General features: G+C 53.6%; 1 protein-coding gene across 4 annotated transcripts in view; it reads right to left on the bottom strand.

Moving 5' to 3' along the window:
- Nucleotides 1-339: 339 nt before the first annotated feature.
- Nucleotides 340-17,621, bottom strand: part of LOC120398292 (beta-arrestin-1) — a 181,652-nt gene continuing 164,370 nt past the window's right edge. Inside the window, exons 13-19 of one of the 4 annotated variants that reach the window (XM_039525620.1) lie at nucleotides 17,081-17,218; nucleotides 15,763-15,846; nucleotides 12,894-12,917; nucleotides 9,121-9,191; nucleotides 8,236-8,287; nucleotides 5,646-5,762; nucleotides 340-5,199 (exon numbers count right to left, since the gene is read on the bottom strand). In XM_039525620.1, the coding sequence (XP_039381554.1) occupies nucleotides 5,088-5,199; nucleotides 5,646-5,762; nucleotides 8,236-8,287; nucleotides 9,121-9,191; nucleotides 12,894-12,917; nucleotides 15,763-15,846; nucleotides 17,081-17,218 (598 nt within the window). In that variant the 3' untranslated portion in view covers nucleotides 340-5,087. The remainder of the gene's footprint in view (nucleotides 5,200-5,645; nucleotides 5,763-8,235; nucleotides 8,288-9,120; nucleotides 9,192-12,893; nucleotides 12,918-15,762; nucleotides 15,847-17,080; nucleotides 17,219-17,621) is intronic. The other 3 variants (XM_039525609.1, XM_039525622.1, XM_039525631.1) reach the window with 3 other exon arrangements.

Here is a 17,621-nt window from a genome sequence, read left to right as displayed (position 1 = left end):
ACTGGCTCTTACTGGGGGGCTGGGATCCCTAGCAATAGCTAGCAAAAGTCCATGCAGCCAAATGCCTGACGTTCTGTCGCTGTCCTGGATGGCGGGCCCCTCCCTGCAAGGTGCTGGCTAAAGTGTAAAGGAGAGAGGGGGGGTCAGGTGACTAGCCCGGAAAGAAGGAGAGAGCTGGAGGAGAGGGAGAGGGGGGTTGGGGTTGACTGGAGCTGAGCTGGAAAAGGGAAAAGAGGAAAAGAGGGGCTCTGATCCCCGAGGGGGGCTGTAGGGCCCCAGATGGACCTAAGGGATCCGGGGGATTGGCCTGCCTGCAAGACCTGTGTTGGACTGTGTTCCTGTCGTCTAAATAAACCTTGTTTTACTGGCTGGCTGAGAGTCCTGGTGCATCGGCAGGGAGCCCGGGGGTGCAGGGCCTGACTCCCCCACACTCCGTGACACTGAGTTACGCTGGTGTCTCTGCAGCAGCTCTGTTGGGGGGTCAATGGTGCTATTCTGGAGCTACACCTGCGCAAATGAGATCAGCATCTGAGCGGGGGGCTGAGAGCCACTGAACCACGCTGTAAATCCTGTACATAATGGAATCCACTTCAAGTCACAGGGTGCTGCCGCACCCCCCAGCACTCCCAGTTCCAGCACCTATGGCCTCCGACTCACCGAGTTTAAGGGAGCCTAAGCTGGTAGAACAAACATGCCGATGGACTGGGAGAGAGGCGAATAGCTGGGAAAGCAGGTCACAGGCAGCTGTCAGTCAAAGTAGCCTCCCCGCACACCCCCTGACCTAGACACCATGCTGACCCCACTTCTCTTTGGCAGGCTGCTCCCTGTCTCAACCACTCATAACTTCCCCATCCCCAGGGCACACCTAGCCACCTCCCCCTCCCCCTGTCAGGTATGGCTCTGACGTGTTCCTCAGCATTTACTAAATGGGAGACTTTTCCTTGGCTACTCCCTACCCCTCCCCCAAACTAGCGAGTGCCCAAATGAACTGCCACACAAACCTGCCGTTAGTATAAGTGCTTCCCTGCGAGATCTTAGCCAGCGCTGGATTCAAACCAGAGTCAACAGAACGTCCTGAGCCCCACCTGACAGTCAGTGACATTCCCAGCCGCTGCCTACCTTCTACAGGAGTGACCACCTGGCAGCAATCAGCCAATGGGTCAGACCAACCAGCTCAGGGGCCTGTCTTCGCCATTGGTCAGGAACAGATGTTTCCGAGATAGGTGCAAGGAGCTTCCCAGTGGCTAGAACATTCTTGCCATAGGGGAAATGTCTTCCTATCCTGCCCCTGCCCACTGCACCAGTTAGAAGTGGGCTCATGCCTGAAGCCTACAGGTTTTGATCCCTTCTAAAAATAAATTTATCTCCTCTCCTGACATTGTGGCTGTTGTCACATCTGACTTTCAGATCCTCTTTTAAACCCTCCTCTGCTCTGTGCCTGGATGTCCTGTGGTAGTGAGTTCCACAAGTTATTCTGTGTTGTGTGTAAGGAATCAGTTTCACAGAGTGCCCCCTTGTCCTTGTGTTGTGAAAGGGTAAATAAGAGCAGCTGATTTCCTTTCTCCCTCCCATTACTTTGTATGCCTTCCTCATGCCCTCGCTTACTCATCTCCACTCTGAAGAGTCCCAGCATTTCAATCTTTCCTGAACCCACTCTTCTGGCCTTCAAACAACACCCCCAAACGTGCCAACCTCATCTGCAGAAGCAAGACCTATCCGGGCCCATCAACTCAAAGCGGCACCAGACTCTGCCAGAACAACAGATGTGAAACCTGCAGACATCTCTCCGCTGCTGCAGCGACCAGCACAACCCCCAACCTGCCTTTCACGACACATGGGCCCTCCATGGGCCTATCACAACATGTGACGTACATGCAAAAGCCCCAACAATAACTATGTGGGTGAAACCAGACTGTCGAATGAACTCACGCAGCAAAACACCCTCTCATCACGGGCGAACGCTTCTCCCACTCCTGCGCCTCAAAGGAAATCTTCACGATGCCTTCAAAAGACGAGCCTGGGAACTTAAATTGAGAATGCGGCTAGACACCAAAAGGCCTGGTCCTGGTTTTATGGCTCGTTACAATGTGTAACCTACTAAGCAGCCTTTGCCCTACGACTGCGGAGGTGTTAATTTCCCACTTCACTGTAACTGGTCTCTGGCAACGTGTTACCTCCTTAGGCTTAACAACCTGTCCCACCTTGCACTGAGCTGTGACCCCGAGTACCAGCCCCAGACCTGGAGACAAGCTCTGTGGCGCTCAAAAGCTTGGTTCTTCCACCCCCATAAAGGCTATTCCCTCACCCAGCTTGTCGCTCTCATATTCTGGGACCGACACAGCCACAACATTGCGAACACCAGTATCAGCAGGCCTCGGGGTACCCAGAAAAGGCATGGAGAATACATCAGGTGGAGAGCGCACACACTGGGTTCTCTGGGGGTTGCAGGAGAAGATAGTTTCTCATGCGCCCAGAAGAGCCCGCCTGGATGCAGCTCACCACAACAGAACTTTATCCCAAGGGGCATCTTTCCTCTAAACCGGCTCTCAAATCATTTAGATAGTTAAATAATCCTTGAGGGCAGAGGAAGAGAGGGGAGCAAAGATGGACCAAATCTAGCCCTGAAAGAAGCCCAAAGACATCACTGGAGTTGCACCAGGGATGATTTTTGTCCATTGTGTGGAAAGGAGAGAGAAAATCAACAGTGGGCAGCAGGGGCTGCAGAACAGGTTCCTTCAGTACAGAGCATGGAGATGGGGGGTGTCTGAGTCCTCAGAGGCCCACGAGGGAGGAATGGATTACGGGCTGCAGACTGCCACGGGACAGCTGTCTATTTCTTTCTCTCAGTGTGAAAGTTTTTCTTTAAATCTAATCTGGCCGCTATTGACTAGCCAGTGAGAGAGTGAGCGTGTGTGTGATATACATACACACGCATGCAGTCCTGGCACAGAAGATAAAAACGTTGCGGGTTTCCAAGACTCGACGATACTTTGGCTTCAAAGTGTTATTGTCAGTCACAGGATCAGCCTCGTCCAATCCCACTGGCCCTGCAAATCAAACACCACCGCCCTCTCCCGGATTTCTGTCTCCTGCATCCCTAGGGTCAGGCGTGTGCGCGGCCGTGGAGCTGAATAAATGCAAACACCAAATGTGCAGCTCACCACCCTGTTCCAGCCATGCTGCGGGGACTCGGCCAAACCCAGCCAAAACTCATACCGGCTGCAGAGCGTTTTGCCTTGGCCCCTTACGACTCAAACAACCTCGTCCATAGCCTTTGTGGAGGAACTAGAAAGGCAAAGCCTAGGAGGCAGTTACCCTAGGACCATTCCCTTGCTCCCGCGCGGGAAGGGACTGGGACTAGCGTCCTGCCTGTTGCTCTCGTCACGCCTAGGCCCGGAAATTGCCACTCTCACCTTCCTCCCTTAACCCGAGGGATCCCAGCGCTTCACAGCCCCACGCCAGACCTATGGGGTAGGGGACAGCGTGGGACAGTGCACGGCCTGGTCTACGCACAGCCGTGTGCGCCGGCTGGTGGGAGAGCAGGTGGCTGTGTTCACAGTGAGGCACGTGTAACCCCGTGCTAACAATTGAGCAATCGCCCTAGACTATCAGCCTGACTGACTGATTCCTGCCTCCTGCAGCTAGAGCCTCTCACCGCCTGGCAATGTCCAAACGGAGCCGGTCCCGTCCTTAAAGAGCAATGGTGCCAGTTCGCCAGGCTGAGGCTGGGCGGGCTGGTGCCCACTGCCTCCCATGCTCCAGCAGGCATCAGAGCTCACTCGGAACGGCTGCAGCTTGCGATCACCAGCAGCCCGAGTCCATGGCACGGCACACAAGGTGCAGAAGGGGAGACAGGCAGCAGATCCCAGAGCAGCGGTTCCCCAGCCCTACGGTCTCCACCCTGGGAGCCAGCGCTCTCAGCACACGTGTCTGAACCGCTGGTGACCATCTCTCTCTCTGGTGACGGACACAAAAGCCGTTTCCCGTCATCCCTCCTCTAAACACGCCGGACGAGGGGGGCAGTGTGTTGCAGAAAAAACTAAGATACTGGGGTCGATCCCCTAGCGGCCCCTTTCTCCTGACTCTGTAGGAGCTGCCTGGCCCTGGCAGGGATCACGTACGGGGATGCTTCCCCCAGGCAGGAACCCTTGTCCAGCCCTGCCTGCAGCTAACGGGGGGCTCTGTACAGCCTGCCTGAGCGGCCAGCAGGAGCACCCTGGCCCAGCCAGTCCTCCCCCACTTCCTGCAAGCCCCTGTGTGGGGCTAGGATCCTGGTGGGGGTACGGGGTCGAAGCAGGGCCAGCATGGGACCTACAGGGGGGAGTCTAGTTGCCCTCGAGCGAGGGAGATCCTTGCCATCAGCCAGCAAGGTGAGGGACAGGGGCTGGGGGCCAGCAGTGCTGAGCTTGGGGCGCGGGCTCTGTGCTCAGGGTCGGCAAGGCTCTTGGCCTGGATGGGCCGTGCACAAACCGGCCGGCTTTGCCAATAGGCTGTGAACCGCAGGGAGGGCGGGTCACAGCCCAGGACTCAGTGCGAGCAGCTGATCGGCGTTACAACTGTTCTCCAGCCAGCCTGTAGCACTGTGCCCACGTCATACACTGTCCCATCTGCAGTGAAAACAATTGGCCTAGAAAATAAACCCCTGTCACAGGCGTTGTCCGCTCCACCCCTTCCTCCCACCCCCGTAACAAAGATTTGTCTTGTGTGGATTATACAAAATGCATAAAAGATGCAGATCATACGAAAGGGCTGAGAGCAGCTGCTCCAGAGTGAAAACAGGGCCAGGGACTAGAGGGGACCCAATCCTAAGGGGGGGCTGAGTGTCGGTGACACCGGATTGCTGCCGTCCCCCCTGGGGTCTGGCCCACCGCCCTGTGCTCGTTCTTGAGACAGCTGACGAGACTTCAGCCTAGGTAGCGAGATGCACGGTGATAAATATGGCACGGCTGTAAGGTTATAATTGCCGTCACCATCTGGGTGATCCATAGGCTCCCGGTACATGTAGAAAAAAAAAATCATACAAAATATAAGAAGCCTACTGCAGAGATGTTACTGGAAACAAACAGAACTGGTTAAAAGAATCCCGTTTATCTGTCATTCAGCTGCGGCGAGTTTGTCCCCTCCTCATCTTCCTCCTTGTCGTCTTTCATGCCCTTCAGTCTCTGTCGGGCGAAGTCTTCGAACACGATGTCGTCGTCACTGGCAGAAGACACAAGGAGAAGGTTACAGTGGAACGGGTGGGAGGCAACGGCATCCCCTGGTGCCCGTGCTGGGACCTTGCGTCACCACTAGGGGCAGGTGGGCTGGCTCTGGCCTCACCTGATCATACAAGCTGGGAAGGCTCATTTGGTCTCTGCTGTTATTGGGTTCGCTGTGGGGAAAAAGGGGCCAAGGGAGCGGCGACCAGAAGCAGCCACTGAGAAATGAGGGAGCAGAGAGGGGGAGACGCAGTATATATAGGGCATCCTGTGGGGCCAGCTGAGTTTAGGGCTATTGGGGGGGTCCTATCCTCCCAACAGCAGAAACCCCTTGAGCTAAAGAAACAGCTGGTCAGCAGTGATGTTTTGTGAGGGGTGGGGAGTGGGGATCAGATGTCAGTTACAGAAGCAAAGGGTTTGAAAGGCGCCTTCTGCCATGATCAGAACCTCAGAGGCCGTCGCTGCTCAGTACAGGCTCTGCGAGGGCCGGTCCTGCCAGGCACCAAGTGAGACGTCACAGCTGGAAACAACCTCACGCCATCGTATCGTGCAAGGAAGCAGGACCTGAGAGCGGGGTTGACATCAAAGCCACAGACAGAGGTCTAGTCACCTCTTGGTTCTCCCAGCGAGCCCGGAGTGATTTTTAGTGGGGGAGTTACCCTAGCCACAGCAGGAGGAGATAGACCCCGCAGCGTTTGAGTTTCAAATAACTCTCAAAGTTTGGAGTTGTTTGGGCCCAGGGTTTTGATCTCGGCTCCCAGATCACCCCCTAAACCCGTTTAATCCTCTGGGCTTTTTTCACCCTCATAACCTAGCACTGAAGAGGAACGAAGGGGTCTTTTCATCAGGAACTGCGTAGCATGTAGAGAGGGCCGGGGGATGAAGGAATTTGGGTGATGCAAGATGGCGCTTGCTATAAAAATAATCAGGGCTGAGTTGCTAGGCAGAGCGTTAGCTTGCCTCTTGTTGGGCAGATTAGGCCTGTTTAAAGGGGGTTTGTTTTGTGTTAACACACAGAAATCGAGCTAGTGGCGTCCGCTCTCTGCAGCCGCTGTGAGAGGATGTGTCCGAGACAGGCGGACGCAAACCGCTGACCGACACAAACCAGTGCAGCTGGCACATGGGTACATGGGGGATTTGTGCGTCACACCTTAGCTCAGAAGGTGCACTGGACACCCAGGACCAGGGGACACCTGGATGATGCAGTGGATCCTCCTTCCAGCTCTACTGTATTGCTTAGTCTTAGGGAAGCATTAGCATCGAAGGGGTGTATAGTGTCATTGAGCACAGTGTACAGGATGTACTTCCTTTCGTTAAAAAGCCCATCAGCCTTTGGGGACTAAAGGTATTTCCTGTGAACTGTCAACTCAAAGCCTTATTACTGGAACCGGATCCCACAATTCCAGCGGGGTCGGGGGCTCCAAGTCCCAGAACAGGGGTGGATAGAAGCAGATCCCCAAAGAGTGATGCAGACTTGGTATCATCAGTACAGCTGCATTGGCTTCCAAGCTACCAATTTGCTAGATAGGGTGGAGGGGACGTGGAATGTGCAATAAAGCGCAGGGAAGGCAGAAAGAACTAGGAAGCGTTTCCAGCAGACAGGTACCAAACACGTTCTGATGAAGAGAGCCCTGAATTTCCATTCCGCGTGGAGAATTTACCAGCTCACGACACAGCCGGGAAACGGCTTTGATCTAATCCCCAAATTAAAGCCATTTTCACGCTGAGGCGGACAGCACAGTGGAATTCTGTTAAAAGGAGTGATGTGGCGCGTCAGGCCACATGAGAGCGAGCTCCCTGGATCACATTGTACGGAGAAGCCAGATCTCCACAGTGCCATGACTGGGTTTCTAACAGGCATCTTCATACCAAGGCAGGCAGCCAGATTATTACACACTCTATAACGCTCTCTAACATTCAGTACCAGAGATTTTGGGGGGGCCCTCAGAAAGGTGCGAGAGCCTTTCTCGACTTGGACAACATCACAGCAAACCATTTCCACTCTGACCCTGTCAGCCCAAATCCCCACTCGGATTTATAGGCAAGGGCTAAATGCGTCAGGATCCAGGGGCTCTGGAGTTTGGAAATCTGGCTGACACTCAGGGTGCCCACCCACAGGCACCCATGGGTGGGATTTTCCAAAGCCTCTAAGTCTTAGGAGCTTTTCAAATCCCAACAACATTTCAGCACCTCAGTTAGCAGCCTGGTTTTCAGAGGTGTTGGGTGCCCTGTGATGCCCTGCAGCCCAAAATCTCAATCAAGCACTGATCTGGGCAACCCCCCACCCCTCAATTTCTAGGCCCAACTTGAAAACCCCAGGGCCAGATTTTCAGCAGCAGCAAGTGCCCATGGCTCCCACTGAAGGCAACAAGAGCTGCATGTGCCTCTCTGAGGAGCCAGGGGCTTGATGGTGCCATGTCATGTTACCCCAAAATTTGAGACACCCAAAATCAGTGGCCACTTCTGAAAATGTGTCTGTTAGCATCTGACTTGTGCCTGGGTTGCCTGCGACAGCAGGGGCTGGACTCCGTGAAGTCCATGAGAGCTGCTGGAGACGCTCAGCCCCTCTGAAAAATCAGGCCACCCTTAACATTAGGTGGCTAAATATGGATTCAGTTTTAGGCACCCAAGGGTGGCCTATGATTTGATCCATAGAACTTAATGTCTCCCACAAGTGACACTCACTAAACCCAGATTCCACTGTGTGAAGTCCGTCTGTGACAACACAATGACATGGATGTAACAGAGCAAAATACAACTCAGAGACAGAGAAGGTGGTTTCTTACTGTGCTTTTCCTGTTGCAAAACACATGCAAGATGGTTATCATGCCAAAAAGAAAGAAAAGAAACCCCATGCATTAAACGTTACGTGCACGTGAGTTAATCATTGACTGTTACATGGAAATGATATTGACCGAATTACGTCTAGATGAGTTAGCTGGTTATTGAGTTACATGCAAATGAGTTGATCACTGATTGAGTTCATATGCAAATGATTCAACAGTCCCATGCAGGCCCTGGGATGATTTTAGCTTACTTTGTATCAAGCTCTATGAGATTTGTATCTATGGGAGCTTCATTCTCTGGAACTAAACACAGGGAATTATTGCACATGGTTAGTTACTTGACAAAATAATGATAAATAACCGTTACACAGCTTCTTTCATCCCACAGCACCACAAGCTCTGGGCACAACCCTGCCATCCTTGCTTGGACAAAACTCCTTTTGGAAATCAATGGGAATGGGATTTGGCCTCAAATGCACCAGACCAGGACTGAAATGCAGCCATCTCTGGGGTGAAGAGTGGCAATCAACCCATACATGGGCATGGGATAATACTTAGTCCTGCCATGAGTGCAGGGGACTGGACTAGCTGACTTCTCGAGGGCCCTTCCAGGCCTATGGATTCTGTGGCAGCACTGGGGCAAGGATACTTTAGCCATAACGTTGGAATCAACATGTAAAGAGAACCACGGCTCTTTCCCACCCACATGGAGCAGCCAGCGAGTTCTTCTGTGGCAATCCACATGGAGGTCAGTGTATCCGCCTCAAAAGGATGGAGGACCTGGACCACATCTACTGCACCATTTACACGGGCAAAGGGGCATTTGCAACTCTGTCACCGCACATGCGACATGGTCTCTAGGCAATTCCAGGGTCTGCAGGACCAGCAGGAGCCCACACACTATCGGACTTTCAGCGGCTACTAATCTGACACCTCCCCACCCCCCAGTATTCTGCTTGTTAAGTGTTTACGCAGACGCCTTTTCGAACATAAGCGGTGTCTGAAACCTCTATTCTGGCACAGGCTGGTTCTGTATCTAACAAACCCACCCAGCCAGCGACACCCACCCCCGCCCACCAGGCTTGGTTCACCACAGCAGAGCACGTCCCAAAGCACTAGAAAAGGGGGAAACTCACCATCCCGGTGCAAGGGCTCCTCCTTGGGCTTGGGGTGCATCAGTGTGAAAGGCAGCTCCACCGCAACGTCACTGAAACAGACCCGGATGAGAAGCGATGGATGAGGGCGACCAGGCCTGCGGGGGCTTTGGTAGCTGGCTCCAGAATGACACTGCAGCTATTTTAATTAACTACTTTCTCCTGCCCGGGGAAGAGCCCGATTCCTGCCCCCAACTGACCTTCTGCCGCTGACGCCCGCAGAGCAGGCCCCGGCCCTGAAGCATGTCCTATGGACACTGACCATTGCAGTCTGTCTACACGACACTGCTGACCAGAGCCGGCTTTGACAGCAGCTCTCTGGCGCCACCTGCTGGCGGGTTTGAGTATTTTGGCGGCCATAACAAATTGAAGTGTTTTTCCAATTGCAAAAGAAGCGGGTCCTCTGGAGTGGAGGCCAGATTCTGCTCCCTGTGACATCAGTGTAAATCCTGCGCACTTTGATCCTGGATTTATAGTCGCCATTTCGATTCTCCTCTCACACCCGTGTTTCACTAGGCGGGTGGTGAAGCACTGGAATGGGTTACCTAGGGAGGTGGTGGAATCTCCTTCCTTAGAGGTTTTAAGGCCCGGCTTGACAAAGCCCTGGCTGGGATGATTTAGTTGGGGATTGGTCCTGCTTTGAGCAGGCGGTTGCACTAGATACCTCCTGAGGTCCCTTCCAACCCTGATATTCTATGATTCTAAGGCAGGTGGGACTCCATTGAAGTCAGCGGAGCACCTGTCACTGTAGTAGCTACTCTCCAGGCGGTACTAAGCTACATGCTGACACGTGGACACTGAAGTCAATGGAGTCTCAAGGAGTAAAGTTGGAGCTAATGAGAACAGCATTATACCCCTGAAATGACAGTGTCTCCTCACTACCCTTCCTCTAGCAGGCTCAGTGGCCTTGTCTGTTGTAACGGCCGGAGAGCCCTACTCCTGGACGCGAATTGCCAGTCATCTCCCTAGAAGCATGCGCAACAGCTGTGGGGGCAGAAGGGGGAGAGACTTGGAAAGCTGAGCTCTGCATTTCTACTTTAGGAACTTCTGCATTTGGCTAGAGTCAGAGAAGCTCCCTGCTGCCAGTTTACGCTCAGATTAGCTGCAGGCCCCGTGAAGACAAGGATGGCTCAGTCAGGCTGGTTTTCAGTGCTGGGGCAAGGAGCTAGCCTTGCCGACTGACATCTGGCTTAGCCACAGCATAAATATGGGATCAGCAGAGACTGGGCGGGTTTCCCCCACACTGCTCACCTCTGCGAGTGAGAGGGGAGATCAGGCTCAAGGAGCGTTCAATCCGTGGCCTCTCCACCAAAAGCTGCCAACAATGAGCTAAATATGAGAATAGCTTTGTGCTACCTGTCTCTGATGGAGTGGACTGAGGCCACCTGCTGCCTACACCTGGCCAACGCACAGCTGCCGGGTGGTAGCAGCTCCTGAGCACTGCTAAATCTGAATTGGCAGCCACAAGACGCCAGGTGCTCTCTCTGTTACCAACCCGAGCAGCCATCCATTCCCCATCATGAAATAACAGGAGAGAAGCCGGTTTCAATGGTGGAGAGGGAGACTGTCTGAGAAGGGGACAGAATTCAAACCCTCCATCTCAGAAACACGTCCAGCGCATAGTTAAACGCATGCGTTGCAGCTGGTCTACCTCGTGTGCCTCTCGCTGCAGCATTGAGCCTCTGAGCCACACTAAGCCACGCCCTGAGGCATGTGATAAAGGGCTACTGAGCGAGGTGGAAAAATCATACAGACACTGACAAGCAGCAATCAGTCGTGTCACACGTCAGCCCAGGCGCAGAAGGACAATCCAGGCAGTCAGTCAGTCTGCGCTCAGCCTGGGAACATGGTTTTGGCAGCTTACCCAGCAGCAGGTAAACGCTGGCTTTAGTTGTGATTTCTATCTCTGGACAGGCCACTGGCCAGGCTGTTCCTCTCACTGGCCTACGCAGTGTGTGTGAGGCAGAGTTTAATAAGTGCTAAAGCCATCACGCTGTGTGACACACACATTTCTGAATGGAAAGGCTCGATTCATGCCCTTGCATGGTCCCCATAATTAGCGCCAGTTATTCTCCGCCTCATTAAAGCCGATTCCTCCCAGCACAGGTACACAAGTCAGGGCCTGCAGAATGTGCAATGTAACAGGCCAGGCGGTGACTGACAGGGAAGGCCAGGAAAGGAGGACAGAGAAAAGGATGTGACAAGGAGCTTGCGCAAAACTGTCTAGTTCTGCACTGCACTGACAAGCTCTGCAGTTTATCTGTTGGATGTCTGGGACATTTGCAAAATGGACTCTAATTAGTTGCCAATTAAACAACCATCTGGAAAACATCTTCCTACAGACTTAGGTAGAGAGACAAATTGAAATTCATGGCCCGGGATGAAAGGGAATTCCAGCCCCGCTGGCTGAGCAGCATTTGTTTATTCTCACTGGAATATCGGTTTCCATTCTTTGTGGCTCAGCACCACTGAGTTGGCAGAACATCGGTTCCACTTGGCTCCCTCCCTCTTCTCCTTTCACCTCCCTTCCCTGGGCTCCAAACAGCTTTGTGGTTAGTCACTTGCTGAGACTGACTCTGTGGAAAGACTTTCATGCCACAGCAGCAGCAAATCTTTCTTGGTGGCCTTTTGGGAGAGAACAATTTATTGGATAAATCCAGCCCCGCTCACAGATTCCCCACCGCCGCTGGAGCACTTTTGTGAAGATGCTACTATACCCATGGGAGAGTTTCTCCCATTGGTCAGTCAGTCCATCTCCACAAGAGGCGGTGGGTCTGTTGACAGAAGAAGCTCTCCTGTCACCAGCTGTTTACACCGAGGGGGCAGGTTGCTGGAAGTGCGTCGCTCAGGGCTGTGGATTTTTCACACTCTGGAGCGACTTAGTTTTACCGATGTTTGTTTGTCGTGCAGACCTGGCCAGAGACGGACTGTTTTTAAATGACAGAAACAAGGCAGGTGAGGTGACACGCCTGTCAGTGAACGAGACGAGCTTTTTACACAGAGCTCTGAGGTGCTCGGAAGCTGGGCTCTTCACCAACAGAGGTTTGTCCCATACAAGTAATTACCTCACCCACCCTGTGTCTCTCATCTGCTGGGACTGACAGGGCTGCAGCGCCACTGAAAACAATGGAGGAGAGATTTTAAATGACAGCAGAGATGCTGAAGAACAAGACAGCAGCTCAGAGACCTGCTGGTTTGCCATACGAGCACATAGTGAGTGTCTCCGAGCTCTTCCCCTCACCCAGTCAGAGCCAACCTGCCCTGGGCCAGCAGGATAGTGCTGGGAGCCACCCCTGGCTCGCCTCACTCTGCAACCCCTAGGCACGGCTGCTACCGGCGCAATGCATCTAACAGCACGTCAGTAAAAGGCCTGGCTGACAAACACAATACGTCCCGCCTGGTAAATTAAATTCTTACAACGATCCTGCAGTTATATGGCCAACAGCCCTGAACCAACAGAGGGCAGCGGCTCCCAGTCTAGGGATTGATAAAGGCAGCAAATAAGGAATCGAATGAATGGTTTAGCTGCAGAGTTTGTCATCTTCCTCCAGTTGGGAAGCCTGGAAGACATGCTGGGGTTTGGGTGGAGAAGGAATAGAAGGAAAAAGAAAAGACGAAGTGGGCGAATGAAAAGCTGGCGAGGGGTGACCAGGATGAGGCGAACCACGGAGGGGTCTGAAATATCATGCATGAAAAAGCTGGGCTGCTGGTGTCCGCGTGGCACTGCCAGAGCGGGCGGAGCTGGAAAGCGTTACCTGGATGCAAGATCTCCCAGCAGGCTGGCATAGTTCAAAGGAGACAAGAGGATTAGTCACCAGTTTCAAAAAAAAAAGCACAGGCAGCCAACAGGTCTGAATGCAGGAACAAGGCCCGAGATCAGCTCCCAGCTCCACAGCCCCTGGCTTGATTAGATCGCCCTGAGCTACATGTGAATGCAGGTGTCTAGCCCAGGTCCTGCTGGGATCCCACATTCTACTCCTCTCAAGCAGGCCTCTCGGTGACATGTGCCGCTTCCTGCCGTGTCTGTGGGAACCAGCAGAGCAGTTTGTGGGGTGCTCCAGGGCCTGAGGAGGAACTGGGGCAGTGGGGGCTAGAGACAGGACATAACAACCGGCAGGACTGGAAAGGACCTCGAGAGGTCACCTAGACCAGCCCCCTGCACGGAGGCAGGACCAAGTCCTTCAGTGGCGCCTGCCCATCAAAGGCTCCTGACCTGTGACTTGCCAGGACCCGCAAGCAGATGTCAGCAGATAAAGTCAGGGGAAGGCTGCACAGCGGATAAGTGAGGCCTCCCCCCTACAAGCCGAGATACCTCATGCCCCTACCTGGGAAGGAGCCATCGCCCGGGAGCTCACCTGAGTTGGCCCCTCCCGGTCAGGTCCCGCTCCACAGGTGGGAAGGGATGGGTTTGGGACGGAGATTATGGATGTCCATGTCCAGCACTAGGGCTGAGAATCTGAGCATTCAGCCTGGCACGGAGACAGAGGCAGGGCACAGGCGATGCGCACAGCGTGGCATTAGGGCCCAGGCTGCCGAGGGCAGAGTTAGCCAGAAACGGGCTCAAACCTGAGGCTAGATCAGAGCCCGCAAGGAGGGGCCGGGCTCAAGTATGTGGGACACGGGGGTCGGAGCAGAGCTGGGAGCTGGTTTAGTAAAAGGAGCAACAGAGACTAGTTCCAGATCAGAAGGCAAAGCTCCAGCCAAGGAGCCTGTCTCCCATTGGAGAAAACAGGAGCCCACACCCAGCTAGTGACGGACCAGCAAGTACCTAGCATTCACCGGCCCCACTGAGAGCTCCCTAAAGATCCAGGGGCTGCCAAGGAGGAGGGGGGGATTGGGGTCAGGTCTCCACCGGGCAGCTCCCTGGAGCCACAGATGGGTTTCTGAGCCACGTCCCTCCCAGCAGCGTCCCCAGTGGCTGCTCTGTTGTGCCGTCCTGTAGTGGCTAAGCATCTCCCCCCGGCTGTCGTTTGCTGAGCCCGCCTGTCTGCGGGATCTAATCAACACCAACAGGGCCTCATCACATCACTTCCCCGCAGCTGCTTGAGCTGCATGCAGCTGCCAGTCTTGCCACTCCCCATACTAGGGGAGAGGGTCCTTATAATCTCGCCCCCTTTCCCAGCAGGCCTCGCTCTTAGCCTATAGTTCTAATACTCCCTGGGGACTACAAGTCCCAGAATGCCTCAGATTTTTCACCACAACACAGCAGGCCTGTGCTGAGCCTCCAGCCTGCCTTTAAGGAGCCTGCACCAAACCCTCTTCCACTGACATCTCTGAAGAAATCATTACAGTCCTCACCCCTTCCCCCTGGCCCTCCCACTCGGAGCCACTGTGGGTGAAGTGACTGGCTAACCAATGCCTCTCTGTAGGCTGGCTAGCAGGGAGTACTGAGACTGACTGAAGCTTTTGCCAGGTGCCACTTCCTGGCAGCGAAGGTTGCTGGCAAAGTTAAGCCTTCTGGCCAGGTGGCAGGATGTTTTGGGGCTTTGCCAGTCTAGGCTACAGAACGCTTAACTCCAGCCATAAACACCTGCCTCCAAAACCCCCTTCCCAGCTGCAGGCAGCATCAAGGGGTCATTGTCACCTAACTCACTTCAAGGCTCAGCCAAACAGCAGCGGCAGAGAGCACACACCAAACTGAGGGAAGAGGAGCTGTTGATGACAAATCGGGACTTTTAGCTTCCATATCTGGCTCTGCCACTGATTCACTGCATGGCCCTGGGCAAGCTGCTCAGAGAATTAACCAGTGCTTGTAAAGTGCTTTGAGATCTGCAGAGGACAGGCACTGAGGGTTTGAGCCGAAGCTCACCGAAGTCACTAGGAGCAAACACTGCCACCCATCCAGAATTCACCTGCATTAGAGCCGGAGCTGCTCCAGCCAGGAGAGTGAGGTTTGGAGCAGCACAAGCATCACTGCAGGCTACAGCCTGGAGCCGCGACCACATCACTGAGAGCATGTATTGGGCGGCCAGGCAGAGAGTTAACCAGCACATGTTGTTAGGCCAAAGCAAGGAGCCGATAGCCCAGCCCTGTGAACATTATCCCGATTCAGGGCCAGACAAAAGAAGATTCAACAAACCCTCAACGTAAAAAACACCTCAAAAGTTTCTTCCTTCCTGAATGTTTGAAAGCTCCCTGCAGCTTCTCTCTCAAACTTTGGGGGCATGGCCATGTGCTGGAGGGTGTGGCCATGGGGCGTGACCATGTGATGGAGGGCGTGGTCATATAGGGTGTGGCCATGTGCTGGAGGGTGTGGCCATGGGCGTGGCCATGTGATGGAGGGCGTGGTCATATAGGGTGTGACCATGTGCTGGAGGGTGCGGCCATGGGGCATGACCATGTGATGGAGGGTGTGGTCATATAGATTGTGGCCATGTGCTGGAGGGTGTGGCTAATGGGGCGTGACCATGTGATGGAGGGCATGGTCATATAGGGTGTGACCATGTGCTGGAGGGTGTGGCCATGGGGCGTGGCCATGTGCTGGAGGGCGTGGTCTTGGAGGGTAGAGATTTAAGTGACTGGATAAATTTGCAGCAAGTCGCCCTTGCCTTCGTTTGGGGCAAAGGAAAAGTTGGTTTGATTTTTCCTGGCTGCGATTGGCCGCAGAAGTAAGAAGATACTCACCCTCCCCGAGACACCACCAGCTTCACTTTCACTTTATATGAGACAATAATTCCCAGGATCTCCTTATTGGCTCCATCTCTTAGTCTAGAAGCAAGAACAGATGAGGGATTTGTAAGGAAACGACTGCCAGGAATTTCTATTAGAACCAGATGAAAATAGTAGCTCCCCTTCCCCGCAAAGTACCCAAACACAGACTCACAATACGGGGCCATCTCCCAACTCCCCAAACCTCACCACAGTTTTGCAAAATGGCAGTTTCCTCAGGGAATCAGGCGACATTTTGAAATTTCACATATTTAAAAGGGAAAAGTGACCAACTGGGAAGTATCAGAGGGGTAGCCGTGTTAGTCTGGATCTGTAAAAAGTGACAAAGAGTCCTGTGACACCTTATAGACTAACAGAAGTATTGGAGCATGAGCTTTCGTGGGTGAATACGTCTGTGCGTGCGTCTGACGAAGTGGGTATTCACCCACGAAAGCTTATGCTCTAATACATCTGTTAGTCTAACTGGGAAGGGATGTCAAATTTGGAAAATTACACCCTCTTCACCCGCAACAAATAGGTGAAGTGAAAATCAGCCAAACCGTTTTGGGAGTGAAAATGGGCTCCTCACTCTAACCATCCCAGAGGGTCTCCCAGGCTCTCCTCTGATAATGGATGGAGAGAGACACACACACAAAGGAAAATCAATAGAAAGTGAAAGCCGGGGGGGTTAGGCACCTAAATACCTTTGTGAATCCCACCCAGAGTGACTAGCTAAGGGCTTTGGCTGAAGTTTTCAAACCTGGGTGCGCAGGCGCCTCAATCCATTGTGGGGACCTACAGTGGCATTTGGGGGGGTCTACCTTTAAGCAGCCAGGTGTGAAAGCTTTTGCCATCATCTTTTTAGAATCCCAGAAATTAGCACTAGAAAGCGCTCCCATTAGGTCTCCCATGCCATCCCTTGAAAGGCAGGCAGGCAGTACAGTGCTGCCCCTACAGGGGATCCTACAGGGCCCTGGCCAGGGCACTTTTAAATGTCTCACTTCTACGACATCTGATCCTGGTGCCAACACTGAGGTTCCAACCCCAATGCAGCAAAGCACTTGAGCACATGTTTAAGCCCACGGGCAGCCCCACTGAAGCCAACCGGTATTGACATCAACAGGGCTGCTCGTGTACTTAGCGTTAAGGCCAAGTGCTCTGCAGGACTGGGGCCTCGGCTGGTGTTTAGTAGCACAGAGATTCTTCACCATGGTCATTCTTTAGGTGACCCAGCCGCATTGGTGGGAGAAACAAACCACTCAGACATGCAGGGCAGGGAGGAAGGAGCTCTCACAACGTGCTGGAAGCCAGATTGGTGTCTTCATGTTTAAGCTTCCCATCCAGGGCCAGGCCCCGCTTCTCCCGGTTGTTGGCGAGAAAGGGGGTCAGCGTGTAGACTTTGCAGAACGTCGAACTCGGAGCCACCACGTCACTGAGGACAACAACGTGGGAGAATGAAACTAAGGTAACGTATGGGCCCAAACCAACACCCGCACCTCCCCATCGGGTCCTAGAGCTCCCATCTCTCTAGGAGAAAGGAAAGCGTCTGAAGCACAGTGCAGTGGCAAATCCCACTGGAGATCATGTGAATGCCTGACACCATCACGGTGGTTCCCGTTGTGGAGCTGGGATGTGGCTTCCTCTCTGTGACACGGTGAAATCCTTATGCAAGAACTACCCGTGGGGCTCTGAACACGCCCATCTCACCCTTCGCAGGACAATCGCAAGATACGGCGTTCGCTGCAGATTCCTGACAACACCCGAAAGCCTAAATTCACCTACGACCCCCCATCTCTCAGGGGAACTCGGAGCAAGTTGCCAGCTAACCAAGAGAT

This window comes from Mauremys reevesii, linkage group 1 (assembly GCF_016161935.1).
Source record: "Mauremys reevesii isolate NIE-2019 linkage group 1, ASM1616193v1, whole genome shotgun sequence".
Taxonomy (NCBI): Eukaryota; Metazoa; Chordata; order Testudines; family Geoemydidae; genus Mauremys; species Mauremys reevesii.
The sequence above is the reverse complement of the archived record's forward strand: the minus strand, read 5'-3'. Positions and strand labels throughout refer to the sequence as shown.